Below are 22,878 nucleotides of genomic sequence, written 5' to 3' on the forward strand. Positions count from 1 at the left end.
ATACAATGCAATTGTTCCTGACCATTGGTTTATAAACATGTAAGTTTCCTAATGTTCTGAACTGAATAACTTGGTAACTTTTGAGTCAGTTCAGTTCAGATGATCCATCCATCCATTCTCAACATCGGTTATCCTGGTTAAGGTCATGGGGTGCTGGAGCCTATCCCAGCTCACTTCGAGCAAAAGGCACATTACACCCTGAACTGGTCCGAAGTAGGTCGCAGGGCACATATGAACACAGGCCATCCGCATTCACACTGTCACTGAGTGGGAACTGAACCCATGGTGCCCACACTAATGTCAAACGAGTGTACCACTACACCATCAGTGACGCCACTTCAGATCATTTTCAGTAAAATTTTTTTTTGTGATTTCAAGATGCTGACTGACCCTCAAACTGATTATTCCATGTTCCATTGTTTACTATAAGAAAATATGTTTGTGAAAGGAAATTTACCATTTAATTATGAATATCAAGCTATACGTTTTCTATTGCACGAACTCTGCTGACTTGGGCAAGAGGCATAATACACCCTGGACTGTATTTACCCAAATTCAGATTTGAATATACTGTATGGGGTAGATTACAGAAGCACAATCGGCATTCCACTTCTTCTGCTCGGCCCAACCCAATTGCATTTTTATTTGTGAGATGCAATCATCCCATAATGACTTCCAGACTTCTCATTTTCCTGCATGTGATGATGGGCTATGGGGACTTACTGTAAGGCAGAGTAGTCAGTTAATTGGTACAAGTTTATAATAACTTGAAGAAGTATGCACTCATTCTACACATATCTGGAAAAATAACTTTCATCAACTAAAATTATAAATATTTCTGAATGAGGAGAGATAATACTATGAGGTCCATTATGTGAGAGGGACAAAAATAAATGTGGAGATCTCTATGCGGCAGATAAAGAGGAGGTGGATGAAGAGGAGGAGCTTTGGCCTTGGGTCCCTGGGCACAGGAGGTGCTGCAGCCTAGTTGATATTCAGATCCTTCATACAATCATCATACTGTACTGTATGTGGTCCGTGTTTGGAGGTGAATGACAAACCTCTGCTCAATTATAAACATTCTATATTCTAACTAGGTACAGTCACGACATTCCTGCTGTATACAATTACATTTACTTAAAGTATTACAGTATGTTCAAATTTTACCTTAAAATAATAGCATTTTTAACGTTTGGATGACCCCAACGCCCAGCCAATCCAGTTACGCTTTCTTAGTAACGTGATGTCACATACAAAAAAAGCGTAACTGGCTGGGTGTTGGGTTCTGACCTGAAGTAACCCTGCCTTCTTAACACTGAATTTAGACAGTGAATTTCAGGTAGCAAATTGTCGCCAGTTGAATCTCAGGAGACTGAAAATATTGTGTTTGAATTTTCACCTATCATATCATTGAAAAGTTAAACTGAAATCCAACTATTGAAAATGTGATCTCTTTGAAATAACAATGTTAATTTTACAACATGAAATTTTCATTGGCATTTTAAATTCAAGTCCTGGTGGCACATATTTACTTTCATAGTAGTGGAGGTTCCACTGCAATTTGTTGGAATAAAAAAAATCAAGCCAAAACTAGCTAAAGGAACTAAAGTTGCCGAAAATTATAAAACAGATGATAATATGACCAGTAACAATGATCTTTAATGGGTTCTCTCATCAAAGACGAACATTACTTTTTCTATAGTAAGTAGTTTTAATCATTGGTCCTTCACTCCACAAAGGTTCATTTAGTTCAGTTGAGAGGAAACATACATTGCATACAGAATGTTCTGAGTAAAGAATTTCCCAGATATTATTGACTCCAGGTTTTATAGTTGGCTTCTGTCGGTTCAGTGAACGTTTTAAACATTCAAGGTAAATGAGCGTGTGAGTCACATTTGTCATTTTGAGAAATGAGGACAGTGGGAGCTGGAGAAGATTTTCCTTACTTAAGAATTGGATCTAATTTGAAGGGATCTAAAACCTGGCGCCAAAAAGAAATAGAGCATCTCCACAACCTCAACTTGTCAAGTAGGTGATAGTAACCACACGACCTGAAAAGAGAAGTTCAAGACAAGAATGTGAGATGGAGAAACACTCCCCAATAAGATTAAACGACACCTTTGCTCCATGGCTTCTAGGTGGTCCGTCAATGAAATCAAAACAGAATCTGTATCCCAATTCTGGGGACATGATCATCAAAACCTGGACCTGAGACAGATTGCGTCATAAAGTTTTTAAAAGGCTGTCTTATTTTGGAGACTGAGGGCAGAGTTTCATCCTTCTTTGGCCAAAGCTTCTTCACACGGGATCTTTTTCTTCCCAAAAAGGAAATATATCAGTATTATAAAGACACACTCAAATACCAAAGGATAGGACTAATCAAAACCCTACCTTTTCATAATAGGCTTAGCCGCCTGATGCTAACCATTATGAACTGTGACTGTCAGTTGTAAAGACACATTTAGTTAATCATTCCAAATACATGCTGAGGAAGCGTTTGGCAAGAGTGAGGAGGAATAACTTATAGTTGTAGGAGCAAACGTTCATGGAGGGTGTCCATCTGCCTTGATTGCATCTAGAGATGTGAAGAAAGAAGGGTGAAAGGAAGAATAAAGGGGAACTTCTAAAATAGGTGTTGTGTTGAATATCTAATTATGCTTTAAATGTGATTAGAGGGAAAGCCCAAAATTGATTTGAAATTAAGACAAGTTGGAAAAAACAATCACAGAATGAGGCCCTAGCAGTTAGTACACCTTCCTCACATTGCTTAAGGTTCGAGGTTAGACTCAGCTCAAGTGTTCCTTGGCAGAATTTGGGTATTCTTCCCATGTTTGCATGGGTTTTCTCTGGAAACTCCAGTTTCCTTCCGCTTTCCAACATGTCTTTAGGTTAATTGAAGAGTTGAATTTCCCTAACTTTGTAGGGAAAACGAACACATTTTCTTCATTCAGTGAGCATCACATGACCATCCCTGAATGTTTTGCTTTTATTTTGGCTTTTGTAACACTTATTTCAAAACAAGGTTGAGTCTCAAGTGGGGTGTTAAAAGGAGAATGTGAGAAGAAAAAACATCACAAGTTATGTGACGCAAGCAGATTCACATCTACATACCTACACAAGATCTTCTATTGATTAATGTGATAGTTCTCTACTTGTGTGCTTGTGTCCAAACTAGAGGACATCATTTGCTACTTCTGTCATTGTCTATGAAAGTCCAGAACTCATAATAAATTCTAAATTATGATTTCAATTTTACAAATGTTCCAATGTACGTTGTTCTTTGTAGAGCAGTATTAATGCAAAACAATAATTCTGTCCATTCAACATATTGATACCAGTGGGACAAATTACTTCCTCTTGTTTGTGAGATTCCCGAGTGTAAGGTACGCATTTTGTTATTTTATTCTCCTCCACATATTTTCATTGTTTTGTTGTAGAATGTGAATATAAGTTAGTTTAAAACATTTGCAAAGCAGGTGTAGTCACAGAGGTGCATTGTTGAATGTGTTTCATTCATTTCAAACATAAACTCGCTAGCTGGAGAAGTGGAGACGTCGAGGTCCGTGTGCACAGTTAGACCACCATGTGGTTTGTGCGGTGCAAATGAGTGTTAGCTGAGGCCGTGTGGTGACCGTGTTCTTGATGTTGCAGAGTTTTGAAAGGAATTGTGAAGAGAAATCTGTGAACATCCATGAATGTGCCTCCTTTGTAATATAGAGAGTGGGTTAAACCAAGTTCTTCCATGTTTTCAGTCATCAGGTTATTTCCATTCAATAAAGGTTGAGGTTGAGACAAAAGGAACAAGTTTCAGTCCACACCACCACCCTTATAGAGACAAAACTTAAGTGTACTGTTGGTGCCCAAGAACAAGCCTTACCTGTTACAGCAAGAAACCTTCAAAAGGACCAATATTCAGTATATGTGGAGGGATAAGAAAACAATACAAAAAACAAAAGCAGTACCAAACTACAGCAATAGTAATTATAGGGAATTAAAAGTCTCTCAGGATATGAAGGGAGGCAACATCAAGTCCATTCTCTAAAAGGCTCAGCTCAAGGTGATGATTGTGGCAAATTAATACTGTACTTTTCTGTTTAGCATGGTTAGGGGCTTACAAAATGAAGCTCCCTTTGTCACTTCAACATAGTTCCCTGGGACCAAAATGCCACAAGATGGTGCCAAATAAAGTATTAGAAAGGGCTTTGGTCCAAGCATAAAAAATGGCAAGTAGTTGAGCTTTTTTCGTGAATAGGAGAGGTTTTGTTCCTTTAAAGACCAACACTTCATCTGAAGGAAAAAGGCGGATGCTTGAAGACCTGACAATACCATACAATCTGTGAAGCATGGGGGTGCCAATATGTGGCTGTTTTGTTGCAGCAGGAACTGGAGCTCTTCATAAATAGATGATATCATGAAGAAAGAACGCTACATGGCGATATTAAGGCAACATCTCAAGATGTCAGCAAGGAAGCTAAAACTTTGGTGCAAATGGGTCTTCCAAATGGACAATGACCCAAAGCATACTGCCAAAATGGTTAAAAAGTGGTTTGAGGATTACAAAGTCAATGTCTTGGAGTGGCCATCACAAAGTCCTGATGTAAATCCTATGAAAAATTTGTGGGCAGATTTGAAAAGGCGTGTGTGAGGGAGGCAACCGTCAAACCTGACTCAGTTGCACCAGTTCTGTCAGGAGGATTGGGCCCGGATTCCACCAGAGTACTGTCAAAAGCTTGTGGAAGGTTACCCAAAATTTTTGACCCAAGTCATGCAGTTCCACGAAAATGCTACTCGATGTATGTATGTAAGCTTTTGACCTTGAAGAAAATAATATCCATCCATCCATTTTCTTAGCCGCTTATCCTCACAAGGTTCAGGGGGAGTGCTGGAACCTATCCCTGCTGTCAATGGGCAGGAGGCAGGGTACACCCTGAACTGGTTGCCAGCCAATCGCAGGGCACATAGAGACAAACAGTCGCACTCACAATCACACCTAGGGGCAATTTAGATGTTGTGTTAAAATGTTTTTGGGACGTGGGAGGAAACTGGAGTGTCCGGAGAAAACCCACGCAGGCACGGGGAGAACATGCAAACTCCACAAAGAAATTTGGTGATCTTGACTGACCTGAAACTGGAGTTTAGTCTGATTTGACTTCAGACAATGAGATGAAAAATCTAATGTATTTTACACAGTGTATGTAAACGCCTGACTTCAACTGTATATTTAGTGAGAAAAATGGTGATGGTAAATACTTATATCAGCCGCTGTATGTGTGTGGAGTCGCAAGTCACAAGATATAACACCCGAGTTGATGAGCCCGTTTGATGTCTATGCTTCAGAGCTGAGGTCAGACATGGACCCACTCTCATTTTAAGATGGAAGGCTTCAACTAAGTAAAAAATTTCCACGAAATGTGAGGCTTTGTGTTGGACATTGTGACACATCGCAACTGAATAAACATCAAATCAAAATGGATACTTGTTAATCTTATTCATGCATTATACGACAACTGGAAAGCTTTGTGTGAGAACAGAATGAGTCACAGTTTTTATGACAGTATGTGAAAATATTCTCCCTCCCTTATTTATTTATTTTTTTGGGTCCTGTTCGGCTGTTGGGTCAAGCAGAATGGAGGATCCGTATCCCTTCTATGCAGAACAATTTTCCTGTGTCACAGTGGCGTTTTTAAGGTGCCTCTGTGGTTTTCTAGCATTGTATTAAAATTGATGAGAATCAGTAGAACAGAACAAAGTTTCTTATGGGAGAGAGAAACACAGCTAAAAGACAAATAACTAATTGTAAAATGGGATGAAAAAAGTAAATCATTAAACATCTGCAACAATGGAACAATAAATATGCGTGTTGAATGGGGCTGCAGTGCTACACCCTGAGAGGGAAGGACAGAACAAGATAGAACAGGACAAGGGCAGGAGAAGAAGCATACAGGACAGGGGTCGTGAACCCAGCTGTACAACTCTGGGGTGGGATTGACGATGTGAATTATAGAAATCTATATGGCGAGAGTATAAGTGAGGGGTTACACAAGCAATTTGCATTCATGAGTTATTCGTGATATGTGGGTGGGCCCACACTCAGTGAGAGTCCTAGGGATGTGTGCCTACAGACACATGGAAGTGAATTGACAGCATTTTGCATGCACAAAGACTGACAGAAATGTGCTGTAATTGTTCTGGCCACAGCACAGAGGAAGAGGACCCCACCCAATTGATCAAAGAGTGGGATTGGGCCCAGGGAGCACCAAGTGGGTGGAACACATCCCACCCCAAGTGACCCAGGGCGGTCTGCTGGCCATCCAGCGGGGGTCATAGGGACCCAATCCACTCCGCCCCCCCACCACTCCACACACCCGACCAGGTCCCCGACTGGCAGTCACTGGCCCTACCCTGTGCATTGGTGCCTCCCCCCGAGTGATGTGGTGCATTGAAATCTGGAAAGGGCAGTACTCTAAACAAATCAAAAGCATCACTAAATAGGATTTAATGTTTATATCTCATAATGTGACTTCCATGTTGTTACATCTGTCATACAGTATATCGTATGTGTCCCATTAGTTATTTAATTTCACTGAAAATATTGCAGGAGATCACACTTTGGACCAGATGTTAGGATGTTAGGGTGTGGCGGAACGATAAACACATAATTCTTTTCTGCTTACATCAACTGAGGGAGTGCACACATGATGAACTCACACAGACAAAGGCTTTTGTACACTGTAACATAATATAAATATCTGCATGTTCACACTAAATCTCCATGTATGATGTGAACACATAAAGGGGGAAAAAGGGTAAGGACTACACTCACACACGCTGACTAACACGTGCACATTCCAGTACAATGAAATAGAGTAAAGACCTGGCCACATAAATGTATTCCAAAACACAATTTACGAGTGTTTGTCTCCGCAGAAAGCTGCTGCTGTATGCAGGAACATTAAAGCTCACTGACAGGGCAGAGTTAACTTTGCCAGTTCATCTTGTGGCATAAACTCATACACATGCATGCGTATATGACATGGTATTAGACAAACCAACCAAGCTACTCACCCAATAAATCTTATGCGTCTTCAGTCCTACTCTCTTATTTGGGTTACTAACTCAAATAGCGCAACATCTGCGTGCCTTGCTATTAATTATGCACATATGACTGGACGAGGCAAACAGGAGCAGTTTTCTCAAAAAGAGACGAGTAAATGAGTTATCTATGTGTTATTAGCTTCAAGATCAGATAACATGCCAAATAAAATACGGCGCGTCTAATTTATCAACAGTGGCTGAGTACTGCTCGATATTTGGTTGACAAGCTGATTGTACCTTCAGCGTCTATAAAAAGACTACGGTTTTGACCGGGGATTATTGTGGTAAAATACCAGTTCAACTAAATTATAAAATACATTGGTTGTCAGTGGAATAAATACTGGTTACATATTTCATTTTTTATTTTTATTTTTGTGGTTCAATGTTTTTTTTAAAAGTCAAGAATTGTTGACATGTTGGAAAGTGCTGATTGATTGGCATTCAACAGCAAAGTAGTAACACACTGAAAGCGGCTGTCGGATCTGTTGTCTCATCTGTTTGTTTGCTCTAAACCTTCTTGGTTTACCTCTGTAGACGTAAGCAGTTTCACAGTTTTCCTGTTTCCTATTCATAACTTGTGTAGTTAAGATGGTTTCTCATGCAACATTAGCTTCTAATCTTTTTAACTTGCGTCGTCTAGATTGTAATTCAATTGCATATTCCATTCACTGCTGCGCCGTCCATTACTTATACACTGCGTTCACACTGCAGGATGATACCCAATTGTGATTTATTTTGAAACCCATCCAATGTTCACATTACAAAATAAAAAAGATGACTTCTAATGTGAAGTGACACGCCTGCTCAAGTGGTGTACTGTGTTTAAAGATCTAAATGCGGCCCACAACATTTTCTTGTATTTATCAGCTGTAAAGCATCTTCTTTTAACCAACGTCTCTCTTCTGTTCCCTTGTCCGCTGTCTGTTTTGTTGAACAAGTGTTCAAAGTGTACAAAGTTTTTTACGTTTTGATGACATATCAGGCGGCACGGTGGATCAGTTGGCAAAGCATTGGGCTCGCAATTTTGAGGTCCCGGGTTCAATCCCGGACCCACCTGTGTGGAGTTTGCATGTTCTCCCCATGCCTGCGTGGGTTTTCTCCGGACACTCCGGTTTCCTCCCACATTCCAAAAACATGCAACATTAATTGGACACTCTAAACTGCCCGTAAGTGTGATTGTGAATGCAACTGTTGTCTGTCTCCATGTGCCCTGTTATTGGCTGACAACCAGTTCAGGGTGTACCCTGCCTCCTGCCTGTTTACACCTGGGATAGGCTCCAGCACTCCCCGCGACCCTCGTGAGGATAAGTGGTGATGTAATACCCTGCTTCAGTAAAGCTCTGAATAATTGCTTAACCTTTGAAGTTCCAAGATTCAGTGGTTACAAATGATCACATAGTACATATTGAATTGATCTATGAAACGAGCCAACTTGGGCATTTGCATGTAAAATAATTCAACATTAACAAGGTTATTGCTTTGACATGAAACAATGAACCCGGAAATCTTGAAAGACATCACCTGAAAATTGTGACTTATCTGAGCTCTGAAAAGCAGCTTGACAGATTTCATCCTGGACCAAAACTAACTCAGCAATCTTGAGCTATAAAATAACTGACTGAATGAGGGACCCAGACAGTCGAGGTCTAGAAAAACAAAATGTCAGATTTTATGTTTTATGTTCGGACATTAGATTTGAAATACACAAAAAAGAAACTTTAAAGATCAGTGAAACATTGCGATTAATAGAGCTCTGAAAAAAACCTCAAGAGTTCAGCTTTTGTATTTAATTACCTTAGTCGCCTAATTTAAAATTAGTAGTCTTCTTGCTATGGCCTTGAACAGTATTAAATGAAACTTGGAACAACACTTGGGATTCATATGGCTCTGAACTACAATTTACAGATTTCACCTTTGAATTTAGCTACCTTCGTTTTTTATGAATACCCTTCAAAAATAATTGGGTTCTTGTGAGTAGTCAGTGAAAATCTGAAGATTAGATCCAAAATTGCGATTGAGTGACTGATTGAAATCGAACGAGTCACTTGCATCAAGATTACTGAAGCTTTGAAGATCAGTTGAAAATTGTGATGAGATCCCATGTACTAAGTCCACTTTTGATTTGACCTAACCTTGTTACTGTATCTTTGTCAGTTAAAATAAATTCATAGATTTCTTACTCTGACAGTGACATAATTCCTCAAGGGTGGATCAGACAAAAATCTGATACAGTCCAAAGACTTGATGGGCACATTCCAAGAACTGTATAATATATATATATATATATATATATATATATATATATATATATATATATATATATATAAAAATAGGGGAAAAACGTTATGTGGATCAGGCAGTATTTTATTTATATCCATCTGAAACCATAGCAACAGTGCAGCAACACATTGTGAACCCTTGCAAGCAGGTGTGGTGTTTTGGTTTGGTCTGAGGGTAAAAAGTTTTGAGCCCAATGTGACGAGCGGTAGTAGCATCAGCACCATCTGCGGAACTGGCAGCCTCACAGGTTGCACCCACTTGACGTCATGGGCCTCATGTGCTAAGTGGTGATCACAGCCAGCCATGCACCACTACATCTGTTCTACATCAGTTTGATCCTTGACCTGCCCCAATGCTCAATGTGGGTAAATGGATGGGAGAAACTTGATGAGATTGTTTTTGGCTAATGTAGCTATAATCATGTCTAATTGAGGAAATATTATATCAAGAGATTACAGTTAAATGAGGCTGGTGAAAACCTCAAATAGTCAATCAAGGATTTCTAGGATTTAGAAAAATACTAATTGGGGCAATTTTCAGTGGATATTTGTTGACAACCTGTAACAGTGGACATAAAACATCTAGACACCCCTGTTCATATTCAATTATTTTCTGTATGACAGCAAAAAAGTGAGCCATATAAATATATATTTTAAACATGTTAAGACTATTAATGGGACCAATAACTTGCAAATTTCAATTGAAAAAAAGCTTCAAGTGGAAAAGTAAAAAGACAGAGCGTACCTTTAATTAATCCCAAATAAATATCCATGTCCTTGTGAAATTTTCTTGACATTGATTGCTTTGGTTTGAGTATCATGGCCAAAAAGTTCAACATTGGTTTTAAAATTGTGCAAAAACACACATCAAATCTATGAAAAAGTACACAAATGTGTTACTCGCTGATGAAACCAAGTTTGCACTGTGTGCCCTCAACAAAAGATACTGTATATTTCTGGGTCAAACGCAACAAAGATCACCATACCTAGTGGAGCATGGTGATGGCAGCATCATAATTTGGAATTGTTTTTCTTCAGCTGGAACCAAGGCCTTATTCAGGGTGAAGGGAATTATGAAGAGTTCCAGATACCAGTATCAGTACAAAACAATGTTGGGTAATGCCTACTAGTTATTTTTATTTTCCTCTCAAAAGGCTGTTTTTTTTCTTCTTCAACTTTAGTACTAGAGGTTATAGATCAGTTATTGGTGAAAAACAGTTAGCAAAGTGTTTATCATGTTCTCATTTTTTTTTATATCATGAAAACCTGGCATTTCAATAGAGATGTTCGACTTAATATATCCGCTGTAGCAGGGAACACAATAAAATGAATACCGTAATTTCCAGCCTATAAGCCATGACTTTGACGCTTTCAACCCTGTGGTTTGTGTGGTGATGCAGCTAATTTGTGCATTTTTTCTAACGGCTGCAAGGGGGCACTCGAGCGGAAAAGGTAAGAGTGAGGCAAGTGGAATATGTGCCGAGGAAGTGACTTTTACCGGTCTGGCGTTGTTAGCGCTGTGCTAGCGTGTTACTGCCCTGTCTCTGTGATGTTTACCGGTATGTTTTTTTTAACTGACCCTGTTAGCACAGCGCTAATGTTAGCGTGGCGGCGCTAGCCTTAGTGCGGCAGCGCCGAACTCTCTGTGTACCATCTTTCTTTTAAATATCTCATGTTTCAATGTAGGATTCAATGTGGGCCCTTGTGGCTTTCACACAGCTGCGGCGTATGCATGCACCAAATGGTATTTCCTTTACAAATGTACTGGTTGAGGCTTATAACCAGAAGCACTATGTAGGCCGGGAATTACGGTATACAGTCAACAAAAATATAAATGCAACACTCTTGTTTGAACTCCCATTTTTTTGTGAGCTGGACTCAAAGATCTTAAAAATTTTCTACATACACAAAAGGCAATTTCCCTCAAGTATTATAACCTGTTTAAATATGTGTTTTTGAGAATTTCTCCTTTGTTGAGATAATCCCTTTATATAATAATAATAATCCCCAGTTAAGCATATCAAGATGCTGATTAGATGATTATTACACAAAACCGGTCAGTATCTGGTGTGACCACCATTTGCCTCACACAGTGCAACACATCTTCGCATAGAGTTGATCAGGGAATTGATCGTAGCCTGTGGAATGTTGGTTTACTCTTCAATGTCTGTGCGAAGTTGCTGACATTGGCAGAGTATGGTGGCCATGCAAGATTTACTGGAATCTTTTCAGCTTCTAAGAATTGTGAACAGATCTTTGAAAGATGGGGCCATGCATTATCATAATGCAAAATGAGGTGATCGTGGATGAATGGCCAAATGATGGACCTCAGGGTCTCATCGTGGTTGTATGGTATGTGTTGTCCATAATATATGTCTGCTGTCTGCTATCTGCCCTCACAATGAAAACCGGGATTGATCCGTGAAGAGAAGACCTCTCCAATGAGCCAAATCCTATCAAATGTGAACATTCGCCCACTCGTCGGTTACGACGACATACTGGATTCAGGCCCCGATAAGGATCATGGGCATGCTGATGAGCTTCCCTGAGACAATTTCTGACAGTTTGTGTAGAAATTCTTTGGTTATCCTAACCGATTATTGCAGCTGCTGCCTGGGTGGCTGGTCTCAGACGATCTTGCGAGGTGAACATGATGAATGTAGAGGTCCTGGGCTGGTGTGGTTACACATGTTCTGTGGTTGTGAGGCCGTTTGGCTGTCCTGCCAAATTGTCTGAAACGCCTTTGGAGATGACTTATGATAGAGAAATGAGCATTCAATTCACAGGCAACAGCTCTGGTGGACATTCCTTCAGTCAACATGCCATTTTGTACACGCCCTCAGAACCTACGACATCTATGCCATTGTGTTGTACGATAAGACTGCACATTTTAGAGTGACGTTTTATTGCGGTCAACCTATGGCACATCTGTGCAATAATCTTGCAGTCTATTCAGCATCTCGATATGCCGCACCTGTAAAGTGGGATGGATTATCTCAGCAAATAAGAAATACTTCCAGATTTACAGACCGTTGTGAACAATATTTGAGGGAAATGGCCTTTTACGTATGTAGAAAAAGTTTTAGATCTTTTGAGTTCAGCTCACAATAAATGTGAGCTAAAACAAAAGTGTTGCGTTTACATTTTGGTTCAGTGTAACAATATACCATCAGTAATAGATAACGGCCAGGTTGGACTTCTACATCCTTTCCAAAAGCCTCTTGTGATTACATGACCATGTTGGAGATGTTACGTGATATGTGACAGACGGAGACCACTGCGAGTATCAAACACGCTTATCTTCCCATCCAGAGTCCCGGTCAGAAGCTATGGAAGAAACAACAGAAAATGACATTTTTAATTGAGTTGTGGTTCAAACACCACATTGCATAGATGGTCTTTTAGAGAGAGCTCATCCCACAGAGGTCAAACTCCCCCTCTGTGATTTTTTTGACTAGGTTTTACATTTTTTGTTTGTACATTTTTACATTGTTTGTCAGGCTGAGCTTTTTCACAGTGTTGAATTGAGTTAGTTAAACGTTGGGCTGTTCCTCCATAATAAGTCCGAAACATTTTTGCAACAGTGCAAATGCAACCATCTCAACGACTGCCCTCTTGAATTTTTGCTACAGAAAATAAACTAATACAAAATGAAACCCTGTAAAAATACCAAGATGGTGGCATTATATTTGAGTAGTAATAATAATGGGCTGATTAATTAAATCTTGACAATATAACAAACATGCAACATTTGTATTTTTATTACAATTATTTTGCATCCTTCAATTTTTGTTCCTGTAGTGCAATTAATCCTGCATATAAGCACACAATACACTAAATTGAGCCATGTTGAAATTTTGTTTCAGAACATAAATAGGTGAATCACACCTTTCTCTGTACTACAGCCATCTTGTATTCATAATAGTGGTAAGCTGTTTTAATTTGACATGGTGGGGAATTCTTAAATGATTAAAATTGAGCATTGAACAAGTGCTTTGGATGCAGACAAATTGCAGCGGCAATATTTTCCAAGCGTATATTCAATAACTTACAGCACATAATAATATGAGCTCCTTGAAAATCTGACCTTTTCCTAGAAGCTTGCACACATATAAACACAAAGATGTGGATTCAGCACACGTGCATACAGACACACACACGCAAGCACACACAAGCACGTGTTAAGAAATCACTGCTATGTTTCTTCGTAAAAGAAAACATTACCTATTTTTTAACAGTCAGCAGAACAGCTCTCATCCTAGCATTGAATGAAAGCAGCAATTTGAAGGGATGATGATGTACTGTTCTCATATATTCTAGAATATTGGCTTACACTTGCCAGCAGGGAAAATGTCCAAATGGACTTTACTTATGTAATATTCCAGAAAGGAAAACCTCGATATGAATGTTTTTTGCTCTTCTCGTACGCAGATTAAAGCCCAAGTGTCATGCCCATAAACATTCTAAAATAGATATTGTAATGAAAAATACATATAACTTCAATGTCTGTATGAAAAAATAAATATGAGCGGAGAGCGCGTCATCCATGCGCAGAGTTGCGGAAGTCTCATTTGACATTCTATGTATGTATGTATGACATGTAGCCATACTGGCTGCATCTTCTGTCCGTGATGTCACACTGAGACATTCCCCATTGAAAACACCCTGTGCCACCTACTATGGGAGACGAATACGCCCGTTCTGACATGGAAGCTCTTTTCGAAGAAGAGAACATCTCATAACCAAGTGAAGTGACCGCGGCAATATTACCCTATTATTTGGAGCCATATTTAGAAGATATGCAGATCACGGCCAAACCGCTTCAACGTCTGATCCACCTCCGCGGCGATGATAAAAACAATGCCGCCCGCATGCGATGACACCGCCATGGCCAAACTGCTTCCCCGTCTAATCCACCTCAGCGGTGGACATGAGCCACAGAGGCCACGCGCCACGATGAGCCACCCCGGCGGCGCCGCGTCCGCCAATCACAGCTTCGGCCAGGGTGGCACATCGACACATTTAACACCCCTGATTTACAGATTATGTCTCCCCCCAACTATTTTTTTTTTTAATAGCTGTAAACACGCCTGTCATATGGAACCCTCATAGTTCTCGTTCTTTGCACGGGTGCGCAATCCATTTTTCACTATGAACCGGGTCTTTTGGAAAAGTATGAAGAGTGAATGCATCCTCCCGAGTGTTCGAGCAATATCCAGCAATACAATGACCTGGCATTTTGGCCAACATGAAGGAACAACGAGCTACCTTCCAGCAGGTAAAATTCGTATAAACATAGGAGACCGCTTAAGTCCGCTACTGCCCTGTACGTCACTTCCTGCTTCTTCTCGAAAACAAATCCCTCGAGAGGATTTTCATGGCGGAAGTTACAAAAGGCCATAGATGTCATGTAAAAATCATGTTTTGTGGTGAAAAAACGGATAGGTCCATACCAGCTGCCGTTTTTTAATAATAATTAATAACATAGTAAAAATCATGCATTTCATGACAGTGGACCTTTAAAATACTTCAAATTAAGTTTCACACACTGACACATACACTTTTTTTTAATTTTCCAATTATCACAATACGTCATTATCGTACGTAATAGTACCTATTATAAGCTACCAAATATCCCTTTATCCAATTTAAGAGTTAAAGTCTCCACTTAGATAAATGTCAAGGTCTGCATCTTTTTAAAAAATACAAACAGCAGGAATGCGGGGGGAGCCACAGTATCTGCCAATTTGTAATGTGAAACACATTGAGGTCAACAACAGATCCGCATAGTGTATTTCTCATGCAGATTCTAATGCTTTTTGAGGCACACAAACATTCAGCGGGCAAGCAGATGATTTAGCCAATAGCAGTCTGAGGATGATTCATACAACTGATCATACTGCAATTTGGGACTGATCACACATGCATGTATTAGACCAGTTTTGGGACACTGTGGACATGAAAATGGGGTGTGTGGGGAGGGAACATGTTGGTTTTATCGTTTTGTTTAAACAACTACAACATTTTGGAGACTGAAGCCAAATATTTTCAAAGTGAATGTTTATTTTAAACAGCACAGTTAATAATTTTGTGCAAATGTAATCGTAAAAAATGAGGTCAGTCAAGACAAAAATGATGTGTCAGTGTTTTTCTTCTGTTCCTCAGGGTAATGAGTTTAGTCATGCATTTTCCAACAAAACATGCTTTTACAATGACTTACACGAGGGAAATTTATATGCAAATATACCCAAAATAATCATCATAATAATAATCATGAGATGACCTACAAATCCAATGCTGGAGCCTGGATGGAGCATTGTCCCCTCTCGCCCCTTCCCCTCTCCCTTCCCAGCACCTTCCTCGGCCATGCATCTGTCAGGAATCAGCTCTCGTTACCACCTACATTGAAGCCCATCAGATCTCAGAAACTCTTGCCAGAGTATTGCAGCTTCGCTAGTGGTACCACAGCTGTCCTGTCTCAGGAAAGCAACCTAATTTCTTGTCATCGCACTGACTACTGTGTTTCTCCTTGTCCTGTGTTCCCTCACTGCCTCCCGCACATCCCAGCCTCCACCACGCGGCAGGACCAAGGACCATTCCCATTGCCCTTTCAACAAATTCTTAATCACAACCTTTCTACCGCCACCTGCTCTTTGGTACAGCCTCTATCCAATCGTGACAAATCCCCCCAAAATATGTGTGAGGTATTCTTGTGTGTTTCTTCGACAAATGACATTGGCAAATAGACATCCCATGAAAGGTGCTGTTTTGTTTCCCCAAATTTTTGAAGGCTAATTGAACATCACGATTAACTGTTAGGGGTTGAACGACAACAATGCTATTCAACTCAAAGTCAATTAATCGATTACATCACGGATATTTTTCAGCACGGTACAGTAGACTTGAACTCTGGTCCTTAAAGGCCAAGTGTCATCCCTATAAACATTCTAAAATAGATATTGTAATGAAAAATACATATAACATTCACTTCAATGTCTATACGAAAAAATAAATGTGACCGGAGAGCGTGTCATCCATGCGCAAAGTTGCAGAAGTGTCATTCTACGAAATCCAAGTGGTCGCCATATTGGCTGCATCCTCCGTCCGTGATGACAACCGGACATTCGCCAATGAAAACACGCGGTGCACCCAAACTATGGGAGACGAACACGGCCCTTCTGACACGGAAGCTCTTTTTGAAAAGAACACCACACAACCGAGTGAAGTTACTGGCGCAATATTACACTATTGTTTCGAGCCATATTCAGATGATATGCGATCACGGCCAAACCGCCTTCCGTCCGATCCACTTCCGAGCCGGAGATGAGCCATCGCGGCTCATTGGTGTGGCTCATTTTTGGCGCTGAGGTGGCTTATCACGGAGCCGAGCCGTGCTGCTTTGGGGGGTTGTTCACAGCCACCACAGTATGCGATGAACAACACCGTCGAGCTGGGGCACGTTACTGCATTGTCGCCGAACGCGGCTGAGTGAGGCAGAGCCGAGCCGTGCTGCTTTAGGTGGTTGTTCATAGACGCCGCAGTATGCGATGAACAACACTGTCGAGCTGGGGCGCTTTACTGCATTCTTGTCGCACGCGGCAGAGTGCTGCATTGTGGCAGCATTCTTCAGAGCCGCCGCCGTCCGGCAGCCCGTGCGCTTCGCTGGCGAAGCGACGCAGCAGCCCGACGCCATCCAATGCACACATCGACACATTTCGTACGCAAATCTTTTGTTACGTTTTAAGAGACCGATTACGTGGTCTGCCCCAAACTGTTATTTTTTTTAGTAACTGTATACACACTTACCTGTCATTTGGAACCCACAAAGGTCTCATTCTCTGTGCCCGTGAAATCCATTTTTCATGACGAACCGGGTCTCTTGCAAACTTATGAAAGGTAAATCCATCCTCCTGAGTGTTCAAGCAATGTCCAGCAATGCAACGAGCCGGCATTTTGGCTAACACGAAGGAACAACGAACTACCTTCCCGGAGGTACTAATGGAAACAAACGAGTCCACTTGAGGGCGGGTCTGTACTTTACATCACTTCCTGCTTCTTCTCGAAAACAAATCCCTCGAGAGGATTTTCAATGGTGGGAGTTACAAAAATCTGTATACATCAAAAACATAAAAACGCATGAAAAAATGCATGGGTCCATGTCAGCTGCCGTTTTTCCATTAATAACATACTAAAAATCATGCATTTCATGACAGTGGCACTTTAAGTCGACAAAACTGTTCAACCCATACCCACTGTAGTTTTCCAAAATGCAACAATTACACTGGGGAACACATTTTTTTGTTGTTAGGTCGAACAGTAATTTTTAACAAAATGTTGGGTGCAGAATCAAAAATGGAACTCAGTTCTTCCCTACCACGTCATCTTTGAACTATAGATCCTCATTTTCTGGAGAAAAATACTGTACCTAGGTGTTTGGTTTTTTTGGTAAAACTTTTCAAAGACTGACTTACAATGAAATACAAAAGAAACAGGCATAACTGCTGTATATTTAAAAGTATGCTTTATAAAGGATATAGCACAAATCCTCTTAATTCCTACTATGCTATCTTTCTGTTTGCAGATATCGCAGATATTGACGTATTGCAGGATGCACACACCTCTCACCTTACTCTCAATTACAACTGCATGAACAATTTTCTACATAGCTGCAAGAGTCCAATCTTAATCAGATGGGAAGTCTTATTACATGTAATCAGTGGAATTTTGCTTGGACTATGATGTTCGCAGATGATATAGTGGTCCGCAGTGAAAGCAGGGAGCAGGCAGAGGAACAATTACAAAGACGGAGGCATGCACTAGAAAAGAGAGGAATGAAGATTAGCCGAAGTAAAACAGAAAAAATTGTCCACGAATGAGAGGGGCGGAGGAGGAAGAGTGAAGCTCCAGGGAGAAGAGAGGGTGGACAACTTCAAATACTTGGGGTTAACAATAAAGAGAAATGGTGAGTGTGTTAAGGAAGTGAAGAAACTGGTCCAAGCAGGGTGGAACAGCTGGCGGAAGGTTTCTGGTGTTCTATGTGACAGAAGAGTCTCCGCAAGGATGAAGGGCAAAATTTATAAAACAGTGGTGAGGCCGGCCATGATTTACGGATTAGAGATGTTGGCACTGAAGAAACAACAGAAAGCAGAACTGGAGGTAGCAGAATTGAAAATGCTTGCTTGGAGTGAACAGGTTGGATAGGATTAGAAATGAGCTCATTAGAGAGAGCGCCAAAGTTGGATGCTTTGGAGACAAGGTTAGAGAGAGCATAATTTGATGGTTTGGAGATGTTCAGAGGAGAGAGAGTGAGTATATTAGTAGAAGGATGCTGAGGATGGAGCTGCCAGGCAAAAGAGCGAGAGGAAGAACAAAGAAAAGGTTGATGGAGAGGAAGACCAAAGATGGATTAATGGATGTTGTGAGGGAGGACATGACGACCGTGGGTGTTAGAGAGGAAGATGTACAAAATAGGCTTAGATGGAAAAAGATGGCACGCTGTGGCAACCACTAAGGGACAAGCCCAAAGGAAAAGAAGAAGAAGTGGAATTTTGCTCATTTGGATGGCAAGCTATAATCTATAACATTCATTTTTGAGTCCTCTCAGAGCTGTCTTTTCATCATGACCTCTTGTTCACTGACCGTAAACTAGAGTTGTGTCACAGTCTGGGATGTGCACCTGGGTTGCTCCAAAATGTTCTGTGGTGTTAACGAGGTCAGCGAGCAGCTTCATTACTGAGATCAGCAACAGACTTGACATGCTACTAAGTGCATAGAAGGACAAAGTAAAGTCTTGACTTTGTTTTACCAATGTACACTTGCAGCAAGCATCTGTAATCCAACACATTCCACCCCGATGACCTCCAACCTTTGCTCACTGAGGCTAACTTGAGTGAAGATGACGACGATTGGATTTCAAGGTCACAGGTCAGATATATTTGAGTTCTGTTTCACTGTAGATGCAGGGGTCATGCCGTGCTACCAGCTGTGTGACTTCACTGAATTTTGAACTTTAAAAAAAAATCCATAGTTTGAATATTTAGGTCTGTTCTTGTATCGAAGATTTATCAGAAGCGTCTTAAGTTCTCCAGGAATAAGATAAAACAGCGCCTAATTTATAGGTGTTCCGAGTTAGGGCATCTTATGAAATTAGTTTTTCCCATCGTCTTTCATATGGTCAGGACATGGCCTATTGCATGAGGTGAAGTTGCAGCATTTTTAATAGTCTCCCTCCAAGCCATAAATCTAAGGAAAATGTTGCATGTGATCAACAGTATATTAAACAATTATTGGATAAGCTTCCAGGATAACAGAAAAATACTGCTTCTGGTACTACTACTACCACCACTACTACGCCATACGCAGAGTTCAAAAGCAGGTGAAAAAAAATGTGGGTTTAATTTTCTGATGAAGGTCATCCAAATATCGGCAAAAGTGTCAGAAAATATAATTTAATGCTGGAAATGTGGTACATACACAATGTCCTTTAAGAGAAATTTGGAATAAATAATAATTTCTCACAAATGATTTAAATTATCAAGCAGACAGCACAGACTATTATGGTCCCAAAATAACAGGATGTTCTGCACAGACGGAAAACAACATGCACACGAGAGATGGGAGACGGCACCATAAGTCATCTATGAGACATGTGCAGGGCATGCACTAAATCACAGAGAGATGTGAGAAGTACTGTGCCATCTATGCATTAGACCACATTCTGGACTTGTACAGTGGGTACGGAAAGTAATGAATTCAGACCTGCTTATATTTTTCACCGTTACATTTTAGCCATTTGCTGAAATCATTTATTTTCCCTTTATTAATTTACATATACATCACTAAATATTGTAATTGTTGGAATTTTTTTTGCAGATTTATTTAAAAAAAAAAGAAATATCACACAACCATAACTATTCAGACCCTTTGATGTGACACTCAGGTGCTATCCATTTCTTCCAATCATCCTTTAGATTGTTCTATACCTTCATTGAAGTGCAGCAGTTCTTGATTATATTTTTTATATTATACTAATTGGACTTTGAACTTACAGACACCTGTCTATATAAGACCTTAGAGTTCACAGTGCATTTCAGAGTAAATGAGAATCATAAGGTCAAAAGAACTGCCAAAAGAGCTCAGAGACAGAATTGTGGCAAGGCACAGATCTGGGCAAGGTTACAAAAGAAAAAAAAATATTCTGCTGCACTTATGGTTCCTAAAAGCACAGCCTTTTCCATGATTCTTAAATGGAAGGCGTTTGGGATAACTCGACCCCTTACTACATCTGGCTGTCTGTTCAAACTGATCTATTGGGGAAGAAGAGCCTTCGTGAGAGAGGCAAAAAAGAACCCAACGATCACTGTGGCTGAGCTCCACAGATGCAGTCAGGAGATGGGAGAAATTCTAACAAAACAACCATCACTGCAGCCCTCCACCAGTTGGGGCTTTATGGCAGAGTGGCCGACGAAAGCCTGTCCTCAGTACAAGATACGAAAGCCTGCATGGAATTTGCTAAAAAAAAAAAACAAAACAAAAAAAAAAAAAACACCTGAAGGACCTGAAGAAATACAGGCACTGCTAACCACAGGTCCAATACAGTCCCAATAATGAAGCATGGTGGTGACAGATTCAGTTCTGTAGGTGCCCCAATAATTTTAGCCACACTATCGACTTAGACACATGGTTTTCTGTTAAATGCTACTTTAGCTCTATTGAGCTCATGCCTGCTGTTCTCAGAAAAGGTCCATCTCAGCTCTGTCTGAATCTCACCCCGATGTGAGATTCTGGAGCAGACAGCTCTGTATTTGCTGTCTGATCAAGCGGAGTGCTTCCTGGGAGCAGGAAAATAAAAAATGGGAGCAAAATACTTGGAATAGTTTCAAATACCAATTGACCACAAATGAAATACAGTGAAAAAAGTCGAGTGGGAGACCAGCTGGATTTTTTTTTCCAGGCTGGAAAGAGTAGAGATGATACATGTGGACCCTTGGAGAAAGGAGCCAATAACATTAAGTTGCTAATAAGATTGAGGTGGTCTTCCAAATTGGGGGCTGATGGAACAGCTGTCCGTGTCAGTTAGTGTTCACAGCTCTGTACTCCTACATCTAACATGCAAATGAGGATTCCAAGTTATTGATAAAGAACAAGGCAAAAGACCAACCAAAAGACTCATTTAAGAGTTACGCTTTCGGCTTTCATGGTGTTGGAGGCAAAGCAAAATGTTGAGGACCCAAGTGCAGGGAAGTAAGAGGTAGAGGACTCTCCAAAAATGTACCATGGAGCAAAAGCTAAATTAAAGTCCAAAAATTGTGATGCAAAGTATCACTAAGAAACAAAAAACTCACCATGAAAAAAAAAAAAAAAACTTGACGGGATGGAGGAAACATGACATGACGATGCATGACAATGAAGCAATTCAAACTGAAAGAAAGCAAGGAACTGAATACAAGCAAAATGACGAGAGAACTAGAAGCTCCTGGACGGGGCACGAGTGGTTGGAAGGAGCAGCTTGGTAGACCCAAGGGACTAGGCAGACAACAACAACTGGAAGTGAAATCATTAACATTGAAAAGCCACATGGGGAAAAAGTAAATCTAATCAAAATGAAAATGAAGAAAAACACATGACATCAACACTCAGTGATTTCCTGTTTCCTTCCATACACCTCTCCATTGCACAGACACCTTATATGAATTTAAAAACAGAGGTGGCCAAGTCCAATCAATGCATTTGGATTATCATATCCTTGTGCTCTTTACATTATGTTCCCAGATGCAACGGAAACCCTGTTTCCCCGAACCACAGTGTGGTTTGGGATTACACTACATACCGTATACTGGGTATGAAAACTCTGACATTTAAAGATGAAAAACAAAATGAGTCACTAATTCTTTGCATTCCATTTTTCCATTGCCGAATGAAAATGGAAAGAATGAATTCGACACAGATTAGAACAACTGATCAACTGGCGTAGACAAAAAAAAAAACAAAACAAAAAAAGAGACAGTTACAATCCATGTATGAGACGTGTCTCCTGGTCCTCCAATACATAAAAATTAACTTTTTTACGTTATGCAGTTGATATAAAAACATGGCTTTTTGTTTTGTGTGCATCTATCTCCCACCCAGATGTATTAAACTTTTATTCAGCCAATTTTTCTGAGAGCGCTTTCCACTCCAAGGATTAAAGAAATTGTGTGTCAAGTGTGTCATCTGTCAAGTGCGTTTGTATGATTGAAAACTTTTAGCTTGGGCTGGCTCGGGCTTGTCCTGAATCATCTCTCAGTTATGCTGCTGGAGGCCTACAATGGCCGTGATTTCCCATAATGCACAGAGTTAATTTCTCTGCTCTGTTCAAGGTTTTCTGACCCCCCAAATTTTCTGCTTCATCTATTTAATACAGTAGTATTTTCATCCAGATGGTGTATATTTGGAGTTCTACCCACATTTTGTTGAAAAATGTCATCAAATTGAAACATTTCGTTGGTGTTTGTACATAATTGTA

The 22,878-nt window shown here is 40.3% G+C and overlaps 1 protein-coding gene across 9 annotated transcripts in view; it reads right to left on the reverse strand.

Annotated features, from left to right (window-relative positions):
• Window positions 1–10,093: 10,093 nt before the first annotated feature.
• Window positions 10,094–22,878, reverse strand: part of wdr27 (WD repeat domain 27) — a 43,469-nt gene continuing 30,684 nt past the window's right edge. For all 9 annotated transcript variants that reach the window (XR_009797388.1, XM_061836771.1, XM_061836775.1 and 6 more), the window contains one exon: window positions 10,094–12,701. Coding sequence is in view for 8 of the 9 variants with exons in the window: in XM_061836771.1 (XP_061692755.1) it covers window positions 12,624–12,701 (78 nt within the window). In the remaining variant the exon portion in view is untranslated. The remainder of the gene's footprint in view (window positions 12,702–22,878) is intronic.

The sequence above is a fragment of the Syngnathoides biaculeatus genome, chromosome 12, assembly GCF_019802595.1.
Source record: "Syngnathoides biaculeatus isolate LvHL_M chromosome 12, ASM1980259v1, whole genome shotgun sequence".
Taxonomy (NCBI): domain Eukaryota; kingdom Metazoa; phylum Chordata; class Actinopteri; order Syngnathiformes; family Syngnathidae; genus Syngnathoides; species Syngnathoides biaculeatus.